Source organism: Cuculus canorus, chromosome 1 (genome assembly GCF_017976375.1).
Source record: "Cuculus canorus isolate bCucCan1 chromosome 1, bCucCan1.pri, whole genome shotgun sequence".
Lineage (NCBI taxonomy): Eukaryota > Metazoa > Chordata > Aves > Cuculiformes > Cuculidae > Cuculus > Cuculus canorus.
The window spans coordinates 42,773,942-42,797,134 of NC_071401.1; the positions used below are offsets into that span (position 1 = coordinate 42,773,942).

At 40.7% G+C, this 23,193-nt stretch overlaps 1 protein-coding gene across 6 annotated transcripts in view; it reads right to left on the reverse strand.

Annotated features, from left to right (window-relative positions):
* The window catches only part of KLF12 (KLF transcription factor 12), a 243,007-nt gene that overhangs the window by 165,100 nt on the left and 54,714 nt on the right, over nucleotides 1-23,193 (reverse strand). For all 6 annotated transcript variants that reach the window (XM_054062957.1, XM_054062941.1, XM_054062948.1 and 3 more), the window contains exon 2: nucleotides 16,868-16,931. In XM_054062957.1, the coding sequence (XP_053918932.1) occupies nucleotides 16,868-16,888 (21 nt within the window). In that variant the 5' untranslated portion in view covers nucleotides 16,889-16,931. The remainder of the gene's footprint in view (nucleotides 1-16,867; nucleotides 16,932-23,193) is intronic.

Here is a 23,193-nt window from a genome sequence, read left to right on the forward strand (position 1 = left end):
GGGGGAGGGGAGTTTTCCTCAAACCCAGTCTGAGCCTCTCTTTGCTTTCAATGCATTATTTCTCATTCTCCCATCACACATGGCTACGAACTGACCAAGACCCTCTGAGCCCACACATCCTGCCAATCTTTACCCATGTCATTGCACACCTACCCAGGTGGTCATACCTGTAACTCAGACACTAGAACATTGCTGGAGACACTGTCGAAAGCCTTGCAGAAGCTGAGGCGAATGGTCCTCACTTATTTCCCCTCACCCACTATTCCAGTCACTTTACACTGCAGATACCAATAATGTGGGTCAAGCATGCTTCATTCTGGATGAATCTATGCTCACTGTCCCAGTCATTTTCTCCTTCTTCAAGCTGCTTAGAAGTCTCTTCCCAGAGGACTCTCCATGATTTTTCTGTGGGTCTGAGGAAGGCCAACTGGCCTGTAGTGACCCAGATCACTGTTTTGGATTTACGTGAACAGGAGTGCACTACTCCTACAGGAAAGATGGGAAAGTGGTTCTTTACCAGGGAGTGCAGTGTAAGTATACGTCTCTTACTGATTATTGTTAGAGGAAGCCTACAAGGTAGACAGACCTTTGTTCTGACAGAAAATGTTCATGTTTATATTTCTACGTCTTTTCTTTAAGTGCAGTACATTAAAAGCTAAACCAGCTCTAAGCCATGGGATTCCAGTCTCAAGACTCGCACTCATTAACAAATTAACATTCTTCTGCCAAATACTTGGTTTATATCACTGCAAAACAGGGACCTTAATCTAGGTGAGCCACTGTCTATTCTTCTGCAGCTTTTCACTCCCTGTGAAAGGGAAACGTGGTCAGCACACAGCACCTACTTCAAATGATCCCTTCAGAGCCTTCTTCATTTCCCTCAGCCACTACTCAATCACTAAAACCACAGCAAAACAGCCTGTCCATGCACAGAACCATAGAATGTCCCGAGTTGGAACGGACTAACAAGGATTATTGAGTCCAACGTCTGTCCCTGCATAGGACATCCCCAACATTCACACCATGTGTCTGAGGGTGTTGTCCAAATGATTCTTGAGTACTGTCAGGCTTGGTGCCATGACTGCTTCCCTGGGGAACCTGTTCCAGTGCTCCACCACCCTCTGAGTGAAGAGCTTTTTCCTAATATCCAACCTAACCACACCCCTGGCACATCTTCCTGCCATTCCCTTAGGATCTATCATTGGTTACCAGAGAGAAGAGATCAGTATCTGCTCCTCCTCCTTCCCTTGTGAGGAAGCTGTAGATCATAGTGATGTCGCCTGTCAGTCTCCTCTTCTCCAAGTTGAACAGACTGAGTGACTTCAGCTGCTCCTCATACAGCTTCCATTCTAAATGCTTCACCAATTTTGTGGTCCTCCTCTGGACACTCTCCGGTAGCTTTATATCCTTTTTACGCTTTGGCACCTAAAACTGCACACCATACTCAAGGTGGAGCCGCACCAGTGTGGAGTAGAGTGGGACAACCACCATTCCTGGCTGACTTCAGGAATGGTAAAAATCACAGCCAAACAACCATGCCTGACAAAGCACCAGAACACTGCATGTTAGTGTTATTCTCACTGAAATATATAGAATTATTACACCAAGCTATACAATCAAACTGCACATTTATACCTGCTACTGAACTCTAACTTGTATCAGAGCTACCTAAGCAAAAGCATTTGACAGAATTGTGTGTGACTGCTAAATGTGCCCCTGCTGGGTCTTTAAATCCTCATTAGTGTTCTTTAACTCAGTGCACCTGATTATACACTGCACAGCAGGAAGATCTAACAAAGTATTGTTATTTGTATTATCTTTTTATAACCTAGCATCACGCTCCCATTAAAAATGTATAGCAACCTTATCCATGTCAAGGCTTTCAAGAAATAATGCACTGAGATAATTGGTTGTTTGGCATCATACATAGCTTTAATAGCGTGTGTCAGGTCCTGAGTCATACTAATATATTTAACGTTTCTCATTAGGACATAATAAGAAATTGTGCCTGTATAAATCACATATTTATTCCCAACACATGGCTTAGTTACACTGTGTAAAATGATGAAAACGATTTCCTGTCCACACTAACTATGTCTCACATAGAATAAAATGCTTTTATTACATTTACTCTGCACAACAAGAACTGGATGGGTTAAGCTGATCACATTTTTAAGCAACAATTTCTGCACAGGCATAGAGTGTTATGTGTACTGCGTCTTTCTGAAGAGATGGACCACTAACATTAATGTGACAAACTGCCTCCATCATCACTCTGGATGCTGAAATTCAATAAACATTACTAAAATATTCTAACCACTAAAATCACAGCCACAGTGGTTTCAAAAGCAGTGTTTATCAGACACTGAATGATGTTGGCACAAATCTAGAGAGTAATTCCCTGATGAGTGGAATTGTTAGGAATGGTTGGACTTGATGATCCAGTGGGTCCTTTCCAACCTAGTGATTCTACGATTCTTTGATTCTATGAACACAGATGATTCAGAAGATACTTTTTACATTGAAAGCTCATGCCAAGTCAGCAGTTCACGCATAAAGTAAAAAGAATTCTAAGAATTCTTATGCAAAAATACGTCTTTTCTTAAAAATCATTCCTCACAGGATTAGAGCATCAATGTCAGTTATTCACTTCATGAAAACCACCAAAGCTGTGCCATTGTTTGTGCTCTTTCTTCAGATGTCCATTCGCCAGCTCAGTGCAAAAACCAGAGAGCTTCCATCCAGCTTTTGTGTGCATGTGTATGCCTTATGTATGTGGAAATATACTTCATACTGTTTGAAGACATTAATAAATTCTGCATTTTGAGAATTACAGAAAAAAAGCACAGTAATGCTATCAGCTGTTTGGTACCAGGGATAACAACTTATCAGCTCCTAAGTGGAAATTGTAGAAGTACATCATCGTTTATTCTTAAGTTTAAAATCATCTCCAAAACATTCAGTTAAGGAGGGATTTTTGGTGGTGGTTTAAGGTTTGGGGTTTTTTTTAAAGTCATGACAACTCTCTGTGAGGAGTCATTTGCCTGAACAGCAGCAGAGCTCTGAATTTATTTTCAAAGAGTCATAGAATGGTTTGGGGTTGGAAGGGACCTTAAAGATTATCCATTTCCAACCCCCGTGCCATGGGCAGGGACACCTCCCACTGGATCAGGTTGTTCAAAGCCTCATCCAACCTGGCCTTGAACACTTACCCACAAGATCAATGGATTACATTTATTATTCTAAACCACAAAATTAAGTATTAACTTGAATAAACCAAAGCTGGGAAGAAGAAAAAAAGTAGTAATACCACTGATCAACTGCGAGGAGCTACTGAACTAATTCAAGAAATCACTCTTAATACTGCTACAACTCTATCTAATTATCAAGCCCTGCAGAACCCTACTCAGGCAAAGCAGACCTTTCAAAATAGGTTACCCAATAATCCTTCGCATTTTTACCATCATCAGCTGCCATACAACTGCTCTAGGGTCAGATGTAAAGGTTTATGCCTGGATTGGATAATTTTTGTTGAAATTTTCCAAGGAAGATACTAGTTAAGTACTACTTTTGCTCATCGTGTCGAATTGCCTACTAACAGGTTGGTAAGTGACCATGCAAGGTGAAATCTTGGCTGGCTACTTGGAAAATCCCCCAGGGTTTGAAACAGTCCAAGCCAACACAGGATGGAAATGCCCACCTCCACTCCTCACTTACAAGTTTAAGTGTAACAGGCATTCTGAGCTGCCATCTCAGAAGGAAGTGGGGGTGGCAGACATCCACACTATGACAACAGAACAAGCAGCAGATGTTTATTCTTTTCTCCCTTTAAAATTTTTATAACTTGTAAAATTTTCCAACTGAAAGCTTCAGGATTTTGCACTAAATGAACAACAGTTTAACAAAACAACCACAGACTTTCTAGCCAGCACTTAAGTTTCTTTGCAAATGCAACGAAAACTCATAGACACACACAGAAAAACACTGGTTTGTTGGGTTTTTCTTCCTGATTTATTAGATAAGCATGTAGGAAAATACTTTTAGGTCACTTATGTTTGAAACAGAAATGAGAGACTGAGGCTTTGAGCAACTTGATCCAATGGAACGTGTCCCTGCCCATGGCAGGGGGGTGGAATCTTAAAGATCTCTTCTGACCCAAACCATTCTATGATTCTGTGATATGATTTTATGATTCTCTCCGAGATGAAAAGTACACACATCCCAGCACAAGGTAAGCTGTGGAAAAGCAGGGTGCAAGGGAGTTGTCCTAACCAGGGGTCTGCTTTGGACACCATGACTCTTCAGGATCTTCTTCTGTGTCCTTAGAGTCTGGTGCTACATAGCTACATAGTGCATTGGAAAATCTGGAGATTGAAGTGAACTTTTCCTTTCACTTGCCTTGCTCATAGCTTATTTAGGATTTTTAGCATCGTTTGGGGAACAGTTATAGACACTTTAAATCACATTTGCCTGGTGTCATCTTTTATTTATTTACTCTGAAGATCCCCATGTGGGAGAGTTCTGAGCCACTGTAGTGGAAGAATTTCAGTGTTTTAAAACCCTTTCTGATGAAAACAATTCTGTCCTTACAAAGCATTCTTCAGCTATGATCCCACCAAGCCACGACGTGGACAGACTGCAGCAAACAGAAGCAAAGGGGTTACTTCTTTGGTGCCTTTCCTTTCATACTGCAGTCTGTATCAGATACAAACTTGTGGCAAGAAAAAAAATAACTGGTTTACTAGAATTTCAGCCAGAAAAAGAAACTGGTAAAAATTAAAAACTGATTTTGCACATCAACTGATAAATAATAATCACTATGCAGTATCCAGAGTAAATTTCACAGAACTAATCCCCGCCTGCATCCTGAAATTAAGAGTGGAGCTCAGCACATATCATAGACGAATGAGGTATTATCTATCACTACTGAAATCACTGGAAATATTTTAAGCTTTTTCATGAACAAAAGTAGAAAATAACTCTGTTGATTCATGAAATTATACCTTTTTTACAATAACCTGGTTTCATATTAGGCAAATAAATATCCGTGTTTCTATGCAATACCGTACAATGAATTACTTATCCAGATATTTCTAAAAGAAGTAGCAATTGACATCAGGTTAATACAAAAGGATTCTTAAGCTGCATATAGCTCACAGAAACCAGAAACTAAGGACATCATTCACTCTTTGGAAATTTGCTACGCCCAACAGTAAAACTCTTCCTTCAGGGAGAAGTGGTAAGTAGCCTTGATCATAAACTGTTGCTACAGATGAAAGAGTAACAGCACATTTATATTCAGAGTAAAGTAATAACCAAACTCTTGCTTGAAACCAAATACACAGTTGAGAAACACACAATGGGCCTTGTTATTACTGTCTACATTTAACCATTCTGCTTTTCCAGTGTTTCTTTCTCAATTTTCCGTGCCAAAGAGACATCATCAGCTGAAGTAGAAAAACCACCCACACTAACACCAACCAAAGTGAGTGAACTGGTTTGAATAAATTAAAGCCTGAAACCTCTTGATGTTCATTTAAAAACGTCTCTCCAACATACACCCACTTTGAAATTACGACGGGTCTAAAACTTTTTAAATTACTATTATTACCACAATAGAAATAAATAGCAGATGAGCTTGGTTTATAAATGCTTCCTATATATTTAAATAGGGAGCAGTTAGTATAATTACCCAGCCTCTTAAGAGCCTCTTTTACCAAGTCATGAATTATGAGCATACTGTATATCTTTACTGCCTAAAAGCCAAATTTTCACAAAGAGATGCATGTTGCTTGTTGTTCTTGAAGAGCTTTACAAGTCCAGAATAAGACAGTATGAGAGTTAAAGGGATCAAGATTATTCAAAAGAAAGCTTTGGTTCCTTGTACATGAATAGCCAGGGTACTATGAACTCTCTGTCTCTCCTTCTGCATATAAAGTAAGATTATCCTTACTTTCTGCAGAGATTATTAAGGCAATTCACTTGTTTTACATTCTGCAATAAAATAAACTCCACTGTCATGCCGCCTGGAGCTCCTGTATCTCATCCATTATGTAAATCTCCAAAGATTAGTTTAGCAAGCATCATCTCAGTTCCACTGTACTTAATAAGATGGCCTGCAGATCTAAGTGAATTTTCATCTTCCTAAGACCAAGAGAAACTCCTTACTACTTAATCTGCAAGATTCTCACTGTCATCTCTCTCCGTAACCACCATAGCCAAAGCTCACACAGTTTTAAAAGAAATTCAGTCTTAACTCCAAATGTTTGGGACTTGGGGTCGTTTCCTCTCAATACAGAAAAATAAAGCAAAGGAAAAATAATGTTCTGAATCTCACTATTTCAAGGACAACTTTTTGGTTTGGTTTTTTATTTTGGGAAGGTTGTTTGCCAATACAAATGCTGAAACACTTCTCTGTTACTTAGAAGTCATGGTGGGAACTCACTGCATGTTTACCTATACTGTTAGAAAGGCAAGGCTTGTGTTCTCACTCGAGCATTGCAGCTGACAGCAGCAACGGCAACTGTCACGGACTACTATCAAACTGAACCTAAACAACTACAAAAAACCCTCAATAAGTGGCAAAGTTCAAAAGAAGGCAACAGCCTCAACCCAGGAAAAATTGCCCCTTCCTGACTCATCATCAAACCTTACCGAATCATCAGAAGGAAACACTGCGTGGAATGAGCAAGAGCAGGTTAAGCTATAGCTTAATAACCAGGAGCATATTTTCTCTTTTACACAGATGTCCTTGGGTGTATGAAATACTGTATCCAGTGGAATCATTATTCAGGTCTGTTAGCAGTGGATATTAGTATTAAAATAAATGCTTTCTCCTTACATGCTAGCTACGGAATTCTAACACGTTCTTCTACGCCCTAATAGAAGAAGTGACAAATTGCCATAGTTTGACATTATTCTCTCCACGGCATGTCAAAAATACTAAAATCCAAATGCATTTATTGCTAGCACTAAATGTTTATTGTCAGATATGTAGGAAAAAGAAAACAACAAAGCACACGTAGAATTTCAGCTTCTCGTTCAATGTCTCTTAATAATCCCCGCTGTGCAGATCAAGAACCATGGATTTTTCCATTGTTTGTGAGAAGTAAAGATTAGCTCTAAAATGCAATTAACAATGCTGCTTCATGATGCTGAAGATTGATTAATGAATTGAGTCTGGAGAAGAGGAGGCTGAGGGGAGACTTTATCGTCCTCTACCACCACCTAAAAAGAGGTTGTAGTGACATGGGTGTTGGTCTCTTCTCCCAGGTAACAAGAGACAGAATGAGAGGAAATGGCCTCAAGTTGTAACAGGGGAGGCTTAGACTGGGTATTAGGGAAAATTTATTTACTGAGAGAGTGTGAAGCATTGGAACAGGCTGCCCAGGGAAGTGGTGGAGTCTCCATCCCTGGAGTTGTTTAAAAGTGTGTAGACATGGCACTTCAGGACATGGTTTAGTAGGCACGGTGGTGTTGGGCTGACAGCTGGACTTGACGATTTTAGAAGTCTAACCTTAATGATTCTATGATTCTGTGAATACATCCCACAACCAAAGTATCCTTTTTTTTCTATGCAAACACACACTTACTGAGAACTACCTCCCAGAAACAGGTCAGTAAGGAAAATGCAGAACTAGGAAGTCCTGTACATCTCTAGTTTAAACTTGTTGCATTTGATGGATCATGCCCAGCAGAACTAAACAGTATTCAGCTTCTTGGAAACCATATACCTGAGAGCATGAATTCAAACATTTTTCTTCCCTTTTCTTGCCATTAGGCACTCTGGAAACTTGTGTCGTACTTCTGAAAATATACACATCAAAATGGTCTTGTCAAACAACTTTGAAATTAAATGCCTTGTGCTCCCCTCTCTGGAGTAGTATAAATTTAGTCATTATTAGAATTAGTATAATTGTTCTCTAAGTGTTCTAGGAATAAAAGGTGAAACGAGCTCGGTGACTGCTCTTTCGTTCCCATGAGAACCTGCCACAGCAGAGAAGTTTGGCTGCGAGAGCTGGGATGCTGAGGGATGCTTTGAAATTCCAAGGACTGGAGGATGAGTGGATCCTGGTGTACTCATCATGTCTGCACCAGCATAGCCTACAGGCAAAGGACATGTCTGTTCTTCCAGGGAGGACACAGAAAACCCATGGGAAGAATTGCCCTTTGGAGATGCCTGCTGCTGTCTTCTGAATAGTGGAAGATGGGAACCTTCAGCAAAATGACTGAAGTTGAGAGGAACAGATCTGAGCCTTTGAGATTTAGCTGTGGACTATATTCCATCACTTAAGACTTGTCTTTACTAGGGGTCAAGGCTGAAAGGGAATCTGAAGCAGTTGGTTTGAAACAGAAACTGGTTTGAAAGCATCACTAAACAAAGAGGAGCATCACGTAATCTCAACTAGGAGGTCCCTGAACATTCATCTAGCAGAACTGCAATTCTGCATCTCCTTCAACAAGCAGCAATGATGTAAGAGGAAGGCATATTCTCATTTTAGCTGAAGTCATCTAGAGCCTGTGTCTTTCACCAGCCCATGAGAAATCGAAGCATCTTAAGTAACATTTCTAGCAAGCCCTGTCCCAGTTTGGTTTCTTCCAAAAGCCACCCAGCTTGTGCAGTCTAAGGCCATACTACAAGGTGAACCAAAGCACATCGGACCAGGACATACATGGAAGCATTTCCTGATCTAAGCTAAACCAGCTACACATTTGGCTCACTTCCCAGCTCTAGTCTGGACTGCTCCAGCCAACTTCCTCCAAAATCCAAACCAGCCTGTGGTCTAGCGGACTGATCTTTCCAAGCTTTTCTAGGAACAGTGTGGACAAATCTCTTCCAATTTGACAGGTCCTACTGAGCCCTCCAAGCTTCCCTCCTCAGACTTCTGCACATAGCCTCATGTTAAAATTTCTCACCTAGATCCTCAGAGTGCTTCTATCGTTTTATTGAATATAGCCTATAGCACGCATTTTGGAGATTACAGGAGGCAGCATCATCTGTTTCTGCTCCTCCTGAGAAGCAGGAGTTCTGCATTAGCACATCTCTTCTCCCTCCCAGCAGACGATCACCAACACACCACGCATTCCAAATACCAGAAATGGGAACTAAGGGTGATTATGAAGCAATTTGTCATTTTATGCTCACAGGCTAGTTTTTGCTATCTCTGTTCTCAGCTTTGATAAAACTTTTCAAGGTGAAGTTTTCTGCTTTTCACTTCCAAAATGAAATAAAAAACAAACAAACAAACAAACAAAAACACTCCAAACCCTCCAAAATTGCCAGATTTAAAAAAAAAAAAAATGACAGTTGCAGGAGGACATAGCCCCACAAAAGTTTAAGCTCTGTATGACTTAAATTAATCAAAAAAGTTAAGTGATCATGCACCAAGACTTACAATCAATAGCAGTAACACAAACAACATATGCCAATACCATATAGATGTGGTACTTCATGACATGATTTAGCAGACATGGTGGTGTTGGGCTGACAGTTAGACTGTATGATCTTAGAGGTCTGTCCAACTTCAATGATTCTATGAATTACTAACTAAAATTGTAAGGGAAAATCAATTAACATTGCAATTTAACAGGCACTCTGCTGCACCCAGTTGTGTCAATAGGTGCTGGAGCAGGCATCTAAACACAGCTTTCATCTACAACCCTAATTTACTAGTCACAAACTTATCCTCCATGAAGAGAGAGGTGGGGATGAGTTATCTAGGCAACACCAGCAAGATCTACCCTTACTTTACAAGAATATTCAGTAATTTTAATTACCTGAACCATGGAAAGAACTCTAGTACTCTAAATATTCCACATTTTTGTCACATTTTGTCAATTCTAGACTAATTACTGTGAGCTGTACTACAATGTGGGCTGCCTTACTCCCACACACACCACCGCACATGAAGGTTGCTGCCATCCTTTTTCATGAAATTCTCCACTCTTCCTGTTTCAAAAAACCTGTTGAATAAATAGGATTTTAATTCAAGAACTACTGCAACCTGAAACATCCCACAGTGGCTCCAAGCAGAGCAGAAATCTGTGCAGCCACAAGGATGCAAAACCCCCACACACACACACACAGCGCTGCTGGGCCAGAGATAGTTCTCATTATTCTGAGCAAAGTTTCTTGGGCAGCTCTGTGCTGACTCCTTGAAAATGCAACCTTATTTATTATACATAAAAATCTCTTTATTTATTGATTCTAAAGCAAAGCTTGAGACTTTTGCAGTAGACCAGGCCTCAACAGGGGCAGTCCAGCCCACCCCAATGCCTACTTCCATTGCCTTGCTAAAGTCTGAGGTTGCAGAAAGACCACAGATGTCTTAAACCACTGACACAACACTTCTAAAATATATTGTATTTTTCACATGCTTTCACCTTCCCTGAAGGTGTTCAAGGTCAGGGTGGATGGGGCTTCGAGCAACCTAGTCTAGTGGAAAGTGGCCCTGCCCATGGAAGTGGGGTTGGAACTGGATGATCTTTAAGGTCCCTTCCAACCGTTCTATGATTCTATGAACTTAAAAGCAATGGTTACGACCAGGATGTTTGCTCCCTGGTCCACACTGAAAGGAATTAAACAAAAGGACAAAACCTTCAAGGTTTTTTGTCATAATCAAACTTGAGTTAAACAAGGTCAGATCACAAGCCAAGCACTAAATAAGGTTTGTCCCTAACTTCGATGAGCTGATTTTGTGTGTGTGTGTGTGCGCACTTTGGATACCCGCCCCAAGCCAGCTGCTGACGAGCACTATGTAAACACACCAAAATAGTTGAGAAATGAGTGGAAGGTAGCCAAGATCTGGTACCCATAAACAAGAAACCATTTAGGCTCTGAAAGCAACTGCCCAGCAGAAATGAAGAAAGAAACTGTGTAAAACAAATTTTGTACTGCTGTTCACAAGGAAAGGTTAATAGCAATGCCAAGGTCTTCCCAGAAATCATTCATTCATTTTACAAAGGCAAAGGAAGAGGAACAAGCTCGTATGGAACATAAACACATCAAGCTGAAGGGTTTCATAAATGCCTTTTTCTCCTTGGAAAAGATCAGCGTTGGAAATGCCCCCAGCAATTTCTCAGCCATGGAGATCAGTTATAAGCCCACCTCACCCTACTCCCAGTGGGGCTCAGCTGGTGGCAAGCAAACCTGGGGGCTACACCACTCCCCACTGCCTGTTAGCCACACTGGCACCCAACAGGAAAGGATGGGAGCAAGAGACACCACAATATGTTGCAGCCAATGTAAGGAACAAAGAAAGAAAACCTTTGCTGCTCCTCCGTTTCCTGAATATAAGGTTTCGGGGAAAGTTTTCCTCCCACTCGGCAGTTTCAGCATAAGATTTCCGTTTTTCAGTAACAGTAAATAAAAGCAGTTCTGTCCTATGAATATGACTGGGCTCCAGACAACAAACTGCCTGCTATCTATTTAAACTGTGAAATAGACATTAAATATCAACTACCAACCGACTGTTGAGGGGCCCATTTTGATAAATGCAAGACAAGAGATGAAACTAAAAGAACTTCCCAGTCTTCCTGCCTTGCCGAAAGGGGCCATCAGTCATTTTTAAGTGGTCATTTGTTACATTGTTCTATCCAAGATATTTATAATCATAATGAATTGAGACAAAACATCAAACTATAGACTCTTTCCCTGAGAGTAATCTAAACTGAAAAGCACATGACAGAAAAAACAGATTGATGGACAGTGTGAAATAATTCCCTTGATATTAATGTATTTTACACTGTTGATGTTTCTAGTCACAATTATACTCCTAGAATCCACTGAACTATGTTAGATGTGAAAGACTGCTTAAGATCAGTCACTTTCCATTTAGGAACACTGTACTTGTTTGTAATAGACATGTAAGGGACAGCTGACAACAAAAACCAAACATATCACCCCACTGCTAACAGTATTATGACCATGCAAAAAAACCCATAAAATTTCCTCAAAACACCCCCAAATACACTTAAAAAAAAATTTTTTTTTTACCATGACCAGAAATTAAAATCACAAAAAAAGTAAAGAGTGAAAGTCCAGTAAGTCCAAACTTCATGCAAAACCAGGGAAGCTCCAAAGTCAGAGAAGATAATCCAGGGGCTTGCCAGTCCTCCCTACTTGTTTTTGGTTTAAAGTGTTGATCTTTATTTTGCCTGGGACTTTTTGAGCCATAGTTCCTCCCTGTTGGTTACCCACTTCCTTACCAGCTTCTCTGTTCTGGTCTCTCATCTCCACACAGCCGCTTTGTCACTGTAGACTGAAAAATGTAAACTTTAACTGTCCAACTCAACAGAAAATTGAACCTTGTAAGCTGTGTGCATTCAACATACATGAGTGACATCAAGTTTATTTTGCATATTTCTCACTTTCTGGGAAAGAGTCATCTGACCTCATTTTATGAGACAGAAAAGCTTATGTTCATATTTCCTTCCTCAGCTGCATATATGCTTAGATGTTACTTATTTATATAAAACTACCTTTACATTAATTAGTACGTGGTCTGAGGCAGACCAGCAGAGACCTAAAATAAACCAATATAACATACAGATGATAAAACCCAAGTTGTGTACATCCCCAATGATACAATGACAAGCTTTCAAAAGTTGGTTAGAAAAGCAGCAATAAAGCAGAAGACCGAGGCAGGGTGAAATCCAATCTCTTTCCTATTAGAGCCAGAACTTTACCAAATTCTCTTAGTAGTGACCACGAGCACTGAGATGGAGTTAGTTTTCCTCCAAGCAACCCTCAAAGTGCTGTGTTTTGTATTGGTGGCTACAGGGGTGGTTTCTGTGAGAAGCTGCTAGAAATTTCCCCATGCCTAACAGAGCCAACGCCATCCAGCTCCAAGACAGATCCGCCACTGGCCAAAACTGAGCCCATCAGCGATGGTGGTAGCGCCTCTGTGATAGTGTATTTAGTAAGAGAAAAGCAGCTGCTGCACAACAGCAGTCAGCTGAGTAAGAACACATGAGAGAAACAACTGTGCAGACTCTCCAAGGTCAGTGGAGAAGGAAGGGGAGGAAGTGGTCCAGGCACTGGAGTAGATTCCCCTGCAGCCTGTGGTACAGACCATGTAAGGCAGGCTGTGCCCTGCAGGTCCATGGAGATTAATGGTGGAGCAGATCCCCACCTGCAGCCTGCAGAGGACCTTACACAGGAGCAGGTGGATGCCTGAAGGAGGTTGTGACCCTATGGGAAGCCCACACTGGCGCAGGCTCCTCCCAGGACCTGTGGATCCGTGAAGAGAGAGGAAGTCACACTGGAGCAGATTTGTAGGGAGGACTTTTTACCCTGTGAGGGACCCATGCTGGAGCACTCTGTTCCTGAAGGACCGCACCCCAAGGAAAGGGGCCCACACTGGAGCAGTTTGCGAAGAACTGCAGCTCATGGCAAGGACTCACACTGGAGAAGTTTGTGAAAGACTCTCTCTCATGGGAGGGACCTGATGCTGGAGTGAGGAGTCCTCTTCCTGAGGAGGAAGGAGTGGCAGAGACAACATAAGATGAACTTCGCCCTGCGCTGTTCAGGGGGAGGAGGTAGAGAATTCAGGATTAAAGCTGAGCCCGGAAAGAAGGGAGGGGCGGGGAGAAGGTGTTTTAAGATTTAGTTTTATTTCTCATTACCCTGACCCAATTTTGATTGGCAATAAATTATTTTCCCCAAATCGAGTCTATTTTACCAATGACATTGATAGGAATGGTTGGACTCGATGATCTAAGAGGTCTTTTTCACCCTAGTGATTCCATAATTCTGTAACAGTAATTGGTGAGTGATCTCACCCCATCCTTACCTCGACCCACGGGCCTTCCATTACATTTTCTCTCCCTTGTCCAGATGAGAAAGGGGAGTGACAGAGAGCCTTTGGTGGGCACCTGGCATCCAGTCAGTGTCAACCCACCACACCACAGAGAAGCGCTCTCCACGTCTACTGCTTAAGTTTTCTGGAATCAGTCTTCCCAGAAAAAGAACTTTTAGCCTCTGACTTTGAATTCCTCCACATAAGCACATTTTTTTTCTCCTTCAGTTATATGATTTAATCATGGTACTTTCCTAATATAAAAGATTAATAGCTGGATTCAGAGCCATGGACTGTCAAACAGAAAGAATGCAAAGAAATAACACAGTATCCCCTTCCTTATCTGCACATATTTTGCATGGCTTCCCCACAGTTACTGCAGGATGTCATCAAAGGGCATGAGAGAGTGGAACTATGGTTTGACAAGAAAAAGGTCACCCTGGTTCTCCTGTTCTTCCTTCCTTCTGTGTCCACTTTGTGTTGAACCAGAAAGGTAAAAGCAGAGAGAGGGGAACAGAAATACAGCACTAGCAGTGCCACATATCTCATGAAACCACAGTCTTTCCCAAGAAACCTGGGAAAAGGCCACTTGAGTCTAAGAGTCTTTTGTTTTGCCTGACCCGGAAGCCCTCCCGCTCTGCACAAACTCTGGTTAGGACAGCCCTTCTTGAGGATCTGACAAATCCTTAACTCTTTCTGGCTTGTGACACACACAAGGGCAATTACTTAAGACGCTCCTCTAGTCTGGCCCAGTTTCTCCTCAGTTTGGTGCAAAGCTTTACCACACTATAGTAGTACTGTGCCGTACAGTCATCTGGATAGCATGAGTCCACTGTAATATGATGATCTCCAGAGATAACTTACAGATAACTAGTTTGGTCTTTGCACCCCCTCACACTTTCAGCCAGTAAAGAGCCACTCAGTAAAGAGTTTGTTCATGCAGCATTGTTTCACTACAGCTCTTGAAGATGCAAGCAGGGGTTTGGATGTTTTTTCACTCTGCTATTCACAGCTAGGAGGTCTGAGTGGGAAAGTGTTTGCTCCCCGATGATTCAAGTCCATCCCGAGCTATCAGCTATTGGCATGGACAGCAGTAACCAATAAGTCAACAATCAAACAAAAAAAAAGAAATTCCTTAGGATTCTGGGCACTGGTTTTAGCAGGCAACAACTGCCAGTTCACATATGAGCACACGGGTCCCTGATCCCATAAAGAAATTGTGTACATCACTGCTGAGCTACCAATACCACTCACTGTCTCTATTAGGGTTTAAATTTGGCTCCTGGAGGCTGGAGGTGTTTTCTGGGACCTGTGGTACATAAAACAGATGGTTTACGTACGCTTCTGAACTAAAGATTGCTTCACTAGTTGTTATTTCAGGAGACTGGATTCATGGAAGAACTGGAGAGGGGCAGATTTAGGCTAGACATAAGGAGGAAATTCTTCACAATGAGAGTGGTGAGGCACTGGAACAGGTTGCACAGGGAAACTGTGGATGCCCCATCCCTGGAGGTGTCCAACGCCAGGTTGGACGGGGCCCTGGGCAGCCGGATCTAGTGGGAAGTGTCCCTGCCCATTGCAGGGGGGTTGGAACTAGATAATCTTTAAGGTCCCTTCCAACCCAAATTGTTCTATGATTCTATGGAGAGAGATGATTCTCTCAAATCTTACACTGCTTGTGAATCCAGAGGTAGCCTAGGATCAGCATGTCCACTATTTGTTGTAAACTCAAAAAAGCATATCCAAGAAGGAATTAAAGTAAACTCTTCTCTATCTAAGCCACTTGTTGATAAATTCTAAAACATGTGAACTACTAAAACATCGATGGGCAGATTTAGAATAGATATCAGGAAGAAATTTTTTACCATGAGGGTGGGGAGGAACTGGCACAGGTTGCCCAGAGCAGTCATGGATTCCCCCTCCCTTCAGGTGTTCAAAGCAGGGTTGGGTGAGGCCTTCAGCAACCTGACCAGTGGAAGGTGTCCTCGCCCATGCAGGGGGCTTGGAACTAGATGATCTGTAAGGTCCCTTCCAACCCAAAACATTCTGTGATTTTATGATAAAACAAAATTATCACTGAGATAAATCAGAATTTTTGCCCTCCTGAATGACTTTGTTCAAGCTAACAGAACTATAAACTTAAATTTCTGCTATTGAACTGATTGTTCCGACCTCCCTGAGATTCAAGGTATGAAGAAAGCTTTCTAGGAAGGAGGCTTTCCACCACAACAAATCCGTCCTTGACCAGTAGAGTTTCCAGACTGCCTTAATTAACTGAGTTGCTGCACAGCAATCCACCGGACCACGCCCTGCATCCAGCTGTACCATTGTACCGCATCTGTCATTAAAATTCTTTTGCTTCAGTGCAAACCCACAGGCACAGTCAGCTTTGTTTAAACATCCTTGGCAAGAATTGGGGAGCATCCCAGCCAAAGCCTATAGTTCACAGTTACCAACAAGTCAGACTGACAGATGTCATGGCCCACTGCATTTTATCACCCCACAGCGCATAACAATAAAGTCAGTAAAGCACAGAGGTCCACTAACAGCTTCTTCCTTTTTAATAAGAGCAGAAAACACATGCTGTCAGACAGCCATCTCTCTATAATAAAAAAGCAAAGCACCTGGATACTTTCAAAGATACCATACCCAATTTGACTTCTTAAACAGCATTTGTCAATGTGGCTTCTGAGTGCCACTCATCAGTGTATTAAGCTTCATAACCAGTAGCTGTAATGGAAGATAACATGTCCTTCATCCTCCCTTCATCCATGCACATAAGAATAATGAACACCGCTACGCAGCAGCCCATTCAGACACCTGGCTTCAAAGGAATTCCCTATTTCTTTAACGTACTACTGGGTTTTTCTTTGAACATTCAGGTTTCGTCAGAAGCTGTTGCATTAAGCTACAACTGTGTTAAGCTATAGTAGTCTCCTGCCGGAAAGGCAATACGGCATGTGAACCTCTGACCGGTTATTTAATCTACTCTGCTTTGTAACACAATATAAATTTTTTATAATAGCAGTAATATCTATAATGCATATGGCTATAAAAATGTCACTAACTTTTATGGCTTTCCTCTTCATATGAATATTCAGTCATCCATTCATCCCTAGGTCCACTTCAATCCTGAAAAAAAAAAAGATGAAATCATTTAATTGATGTATTTTCTTAGAGGTTCATTAATTTCTCAAATATTATTATATATGTAAATAAAAAAAATAACCACAGACGTGTTTCATAGTAAAACAGAGGTCAGAAGAACAGCGAGTTTACAAGTACTTTAAATAAAACTGGATAAATATGACAGAAATTACATTGGAGAAAGCCTTATGTCACTTCTGAACTAATGATTTTAGTCAATGCTCTCAATGTCTTTAATTTCTGAGTTGTTCCTTGAGTGCACTAAATCCCAGCTGCTTCAGTCTTCAGGGCCCGTTACATATCAGTATTCTGCGTGTGTACAGGTAAACTTCCGAGCAGTAACTGAGCGCAAATATTCTTAACTGGTATTTCAAAATGCGTTTCCCAGAAATACTATGTGAGATCTGGACCACAATGCATTTAAAAGCCCAAATACATTTATTAGTGAATTTGGTCAATATTCAATCTATTATATATATATATATATAATATATATACATATATATATATATATAATATATATACATATATACATATATAACTGTGCAAGACCATTACAAAATTCGGATAGGTATCTCTTGAAAGGTTTCCTATGGATAAATGATAATTTCAGTTATGTTTCCATGCGAATCTATAAAAGAAAAATGTATATGCAAGACTTAAATACTATATTAGACTTTTTTGGAGGCTCATTCAGGTTTAAGAAAATATACAAATTCAGTAGTCAAATTTTAAAGTTGGGGGGGAGGGTAAGAAGGCTTCAGATGGCCAAAATTTAAATAACAGACAGTATGTCTTAAATCTTTTGTCAGATTATGTACATATATCTGGAAGCAAATGCTACTTACATATGTCTCTCTTAACAATGGAAATGGTGTGATGTCAAGAATCTAAATCTGCTGTCAGAGTTGTTATAAACAATCTGCTGTTATTTTCATATCATTCGAAATAAGGTCATGCTTCAAGAACCAGCGGAGCATCACCTGCCTTTTTTTAAACCACAACCCAGTACTTCTTTACTGCTGCATATATGACAGCATTGCTAACATGTAAATGTGGTTGTTGTCCTATGCAGGGATAGGGACTCGATGATCCTTATGGGTCCCTTCCAGCTCAGGTCATTCTGTGATTCTGTTTCTGAACAGTAAGCAAACTTTTACACTGAAAACAAGACAAGAAGCTCCCCTCAGCACGTAAAATCAGTAAGTATTCATAGACTGACTGAACACTATGCACTTATATTGGTTTTATTAACCTTAATATATTATTAGAAATACAATTAAGTTCCAAATATTCATAAGAATCATAAAAGGCTGCAAAATCATCACAAACACTGACCTCGCTAAATGTAAGTAAATAGATTGTTTGGCTTAGAGTATGCTAACTATTATAGACCATTTGCCTCATCTCTCAAGTGCCTTGTAGACTCCTTCCTTTCTATTGTTTAATCTACCTTGGAAATATTTGGGTTGCTTCAAAATTTCCATTTCATGAAGTAGATTGCCCACTTGAAGAAACATCTTTGAGCTTCTAGCTGCTCTTTCTCTGTGCAAGTGTCCAAAAATGGGACAAGTAGACAGGTTTTCTTATATCCTGGACTTACAAGATAAGGTTATTTAACCTGAGTAGGAAATAATTTAGTTATCAAGTTCTTTAAAATTAAATGTAATGTATTCAAAAGCTTCATGGCTCTGTGTCAGAGGAAGAAAGAATTTGACCTGTAATTGTTTCCAGTTCAGACACTCACTCTCCAACAACACAACTTAGTTTCAATTTATAGACGAACACTGTTCTGTTAGGTTACTGTAGGAATGGCAAATATGGATCGATGCTTCAAAACCGCTAACATACCGCTATCCAACGTACCATAGCCACAGCTAATTTTGTGTTAACGCATCACACAGAGAGGCCCTCCTCATGAAAAAGCTAACCTAGTGTTGAGGACGGGTACCTTTTCATTAACGGTAGCCACACACTTGCCTCGTTTTCCTATGTTTACGATTTTCTTTGCAAGAATCGGAAACTACATCAGGCTGACATTTTGCAGAAGCTATAGATAAAAAAAACCATTAACCATACACCACAGGTCTGCAACAGTCCTTGACGTTTAGAATCAATAAAGGATAGGAGAGGCTGGTATTAAGTGCAGCACTGCACTGAATCAGTGTACCCAAAAATCTACCTGAATTGCACTTTGAGTGTCTGTTTTCTTATCTTGGGCCTAGCCCCAAGGATGTTTGCAAGCTAAGCGGTGTACCACTGTAACTGAAATGAGACAAAACACTTTGTCATGAAGTTATCTGTAAAAAAGTTAAAAAACTTTAAATTCCAAAATAATCCACTGTCCCTCCAGCAGCCACCACATAGGGCAAGCTGAACTGTGTATTAAAGCTTAAAACACATTCTGTTTAGGATAAGGGTAACTGCTATATATTTTACGCACCTCACAGGACCGAAGGAGCACTTGCTATACATTCTGTTAACTCTCTAAATGCCTGTAAACAATAAAGTTTATTTTGAACTTAGCTGAAGTTTTTGCTGGTCTTTGTGATTTCTATTCAAGTAGAGTTACTTGCCTTAAGACGCCAGCCCCCCACCGCCAACACCCTTGTTGCTCTGACGCAGTGTCATAACAAAAATATCTCAAACTGCACAAAATATATCTGAAAATTAGCTTAATGCTTCAACTTCTGGTTTTCACTGGTATTTTAATAAAAGTAAAGAGATGCAGGAGGCAGAGAGTGGGATGCTTGTTGCTAGGCAATACCTAGCTCTCCTGAACTCCTACAGACTGAAATATTTATCCAGACTCCCACGAAGAATGACATCCAGCACAGAGAAAGAGCAGACGCAGGCCCTTAACTGAAGTACATCATGATGCAAGGTAAGAAGCAGCAGCTCTGTCACCAGCTCAGTCCCTGGGGCTCCTAAGCCGAGGAGGCTGCAGTCTGGTATGGGGCGGGGGAAGGGGCTAGTGATGATGCAGCTCCTCCTGAACACAGAATCATAGAATCACTAGGTTGGAAAAGACCTCTTGGATCATCAAGTCCAACCGTTCCTATCTGCCACTAAACTACGTCCCTGAGCTACCTGTCTTTCAAATACCCCCAGGGATGGTGACTCAACCACCTCCCTGGGCAGCCTCTGCCAGTGCCCAATAATTTCAGCTGAGTCTCATGGGGTGACGCCTCCAACACTTTTACACCAAACCAGAACGATCTCAATGCCATTGGGCTCTTGGCAGCACAAGAAAATGCACCCTTCACTCAACAGTGTTATTTTTCTGTTGCTTGGAGTTTTTCCCCAAATCATTATATGCCAATAACAGGTTTCCACAGAATAAAATATGCAGCTGGCCAGATGTGGGTGAACAATTCATTAACCAAACATACAATCTTTACACCATGCTCCTCCCCCTCCTTCCTTTACAAGGTTTATTCAATGATTAAACTTTCAAGGAGTGCTTACAAAGTCTTTCAGTAGAGGATTAGAGAAGTAAATATTATTCTTTACAGGGTCTTTTATGTGACATTAATGAATTATTTTGAATGGAACAGCATCAAGGGTAAGTCGCTGAGTTTCTGGGACTTAAAGATTAGTTTCAAGAAGTCTTCCTTCTCCCTCGGACTTAAAGGTCTGGTTTGAGAAGAATAATTATATATAAATATACTATATTTCATGATTTCAACAAATTACTGGTCTGAGAAAGACAATATCTTTCAGTATGATTTAAAAATCCCTGCAACACTATCAAGGTACAAGAATGGAATAAGAATCTGTGCACACACCATTATATTGCAAATGTAAAAAAAATGCTTAGTTAAAATCTGGAGAAGTAACAGAGTCCTCAAATGCCTGGATTCAGGTAATAATCAGTGGTCAGTCTAGAAGCATGCAATACATTGCAGGGAGCAGAGGAAAATGCAGCAAAATACTACATCCCCCTTGCATTTTTATTCTAAAAGTAGCTGTTATCTTTGACGCTCTTAGTTGTTTGAATGGATAGCTCTGAAACCTTGATACTCCTTTCACAACTCTAGGTTAAACAGAATTACATTGGTTTTCGTTAGATCTAAATACAATAAAATTTTGATAGACACAGTCCCACATCACTTGGGACAGCTTCTCTGACTCAAGCAAATATTCATGTTACAGTACATGCACGTAGCACAAGGTCTCTTAGTTCACCACCTTACCCTCACACACAGTTCAAACTCCACACAAGAGTTAAAATTTTATTTACCAGCCTGTGCACAAATTCAAAGGACTTAGCGGGCCTTTTCGTATCAAGATTTACAACTTTAGACATACATATATATATATTTAGAATCATAGAATCATTGATGTTGGAAAAGACTTCAATGACCACCAAGTCTAACCATCAACCGAACACCACTGTACCTACTAAACCATGTCTGAAAGAAACAAGTCTACATGTTTTTTTAACACCTCCAGGGATGGGGACTCCATCACTCCCCTGCTCAGCTCTTCCAATGCTTCACCACTCTTTCAGTAAAGGTATTTCTTCTAACATCCAATCTCAACCTGCCCTGGTGCAACTTGTTTACACACACAAACACACGCACGCACACACACACGTGTATGAATAAAAAACATGTACACATATAGTCACAAATTTTTGGCTCACTGATTAAATATTCTTTGTAAATAATTTTTTGTCTTACAGAATCTGCTGAAATTATAGCTCTAATCTATCATCAAAACAACGTCAGATTTTCAGCCAAGCTGTAAAATGTAACTATGCTTCTGAACCCATAAACAAAATGGAATTTTGAAAAAAGTTATCTTTCCCCCTTATCTCCAGGCTTCCTTTCTAGCCTCATTTTCAGACTTTCTTCAGCAAAACAGTGTGTATTACTCTCCAGATAATGACTACCTAAGATTTCTACTTATAACAGCTTATAAGCATCTGAAAGAAATTATAAGTCAGCAATATTTAAAAACTGGTTATTCCCAATTTCAGGTTGGAATCATGTATGTTGTGTTTCTATATTTTGTTCGTATTTCAGACAAAAGAAATGTGATTAAGTGTACTAAAAATTAAGTCAAAGTGTGAAATCCAAAACGAAAGTATCCCATAGGAGAACTGCTCACGTTTGAAGTAGAATAAGAGGGAAGAAACTTGCCAGTGATTCTTCCGTATCATCACTGTGGGGAAGGGATAAAGACCAACCTCTTCAGCAGATCTTTCATCAAGAGACCATAGAGGATGCACAGAAAAAGATTTAATCATATAGGTTTCATATTCTTATTTTTGCCCTGCTAATAAGGATTTGCATTATCAAATGCAATGCTATCACCCACACCCCTTCTTCTGATTTAATCCCTTTACTCAGACAAGGTTAATGCTCAGTACAGCTGAGCCAGCTCTACTTGCTGTACAGGCAGCAGTACTTGGGTTCTATTCTCATAGTTGCAAGATAATCTTCATTTACATTCTAACCCATTCAAAAATAAAGCAAAGATTTTCTTTATTTCCTGTTAGGAAGCTGCTGAATCCCAGAGATCATCAGAAGAACAAACAATCCTCACACTAGTATGCCGTTATAAATGAAACGGCCAGAGCTGAAGGACAAGGTCACCAGTTTCCTTAAGACATTCAGTGGAGCACCAGTTCTCTGCTGACTGTATATCTGATGAGCAGTTCTTTATCAGGTGCAGCAAAGGGATGAGGGGGAATGGTTTTAAGCTGAAAGAGGGGAGATTTAGATTAGCTATTACGAAGAATATTTTTCCTGTCAGGATGGTGAAGCACTGGCACAGGTTGCCCAAGGAAGCTGTGAATGACCCATCCCTGGAGGTGTTCAAGGCCAGGCTGGATGAGGCTTTGAGCAACCTGATCCACTGGAATGCGTCCCTGCCCGTGGCAGGAGGGTTGGAACTGGATGATCTTTAAGGTCCCTTCCCACCCAGACCATTCTGTGAAACTTCTCATGGCATAAGCAACCACCCAACTACCTGATCTAAGGGAGGGTAGCTGAATACCTAAGGCCCCATGCTACAACTCTGAAAGAACAAACACAGCTTTACTGCAGACCCGCAGCAAAATCTGCTCTCTGTCAACCCCGCTGCAGTGAGGATCCCGAATTTGGTAATAGAGCACAGGTACCATAGATTTAGCCTGCAAGAAAGACTGAAACACATGTATGTCAAACAGACTAATTCTGCCCCAGATGCAAATACTACCCTTATGCTGCTCCTCGGAGTTGCTTTCAGAGGGAACACC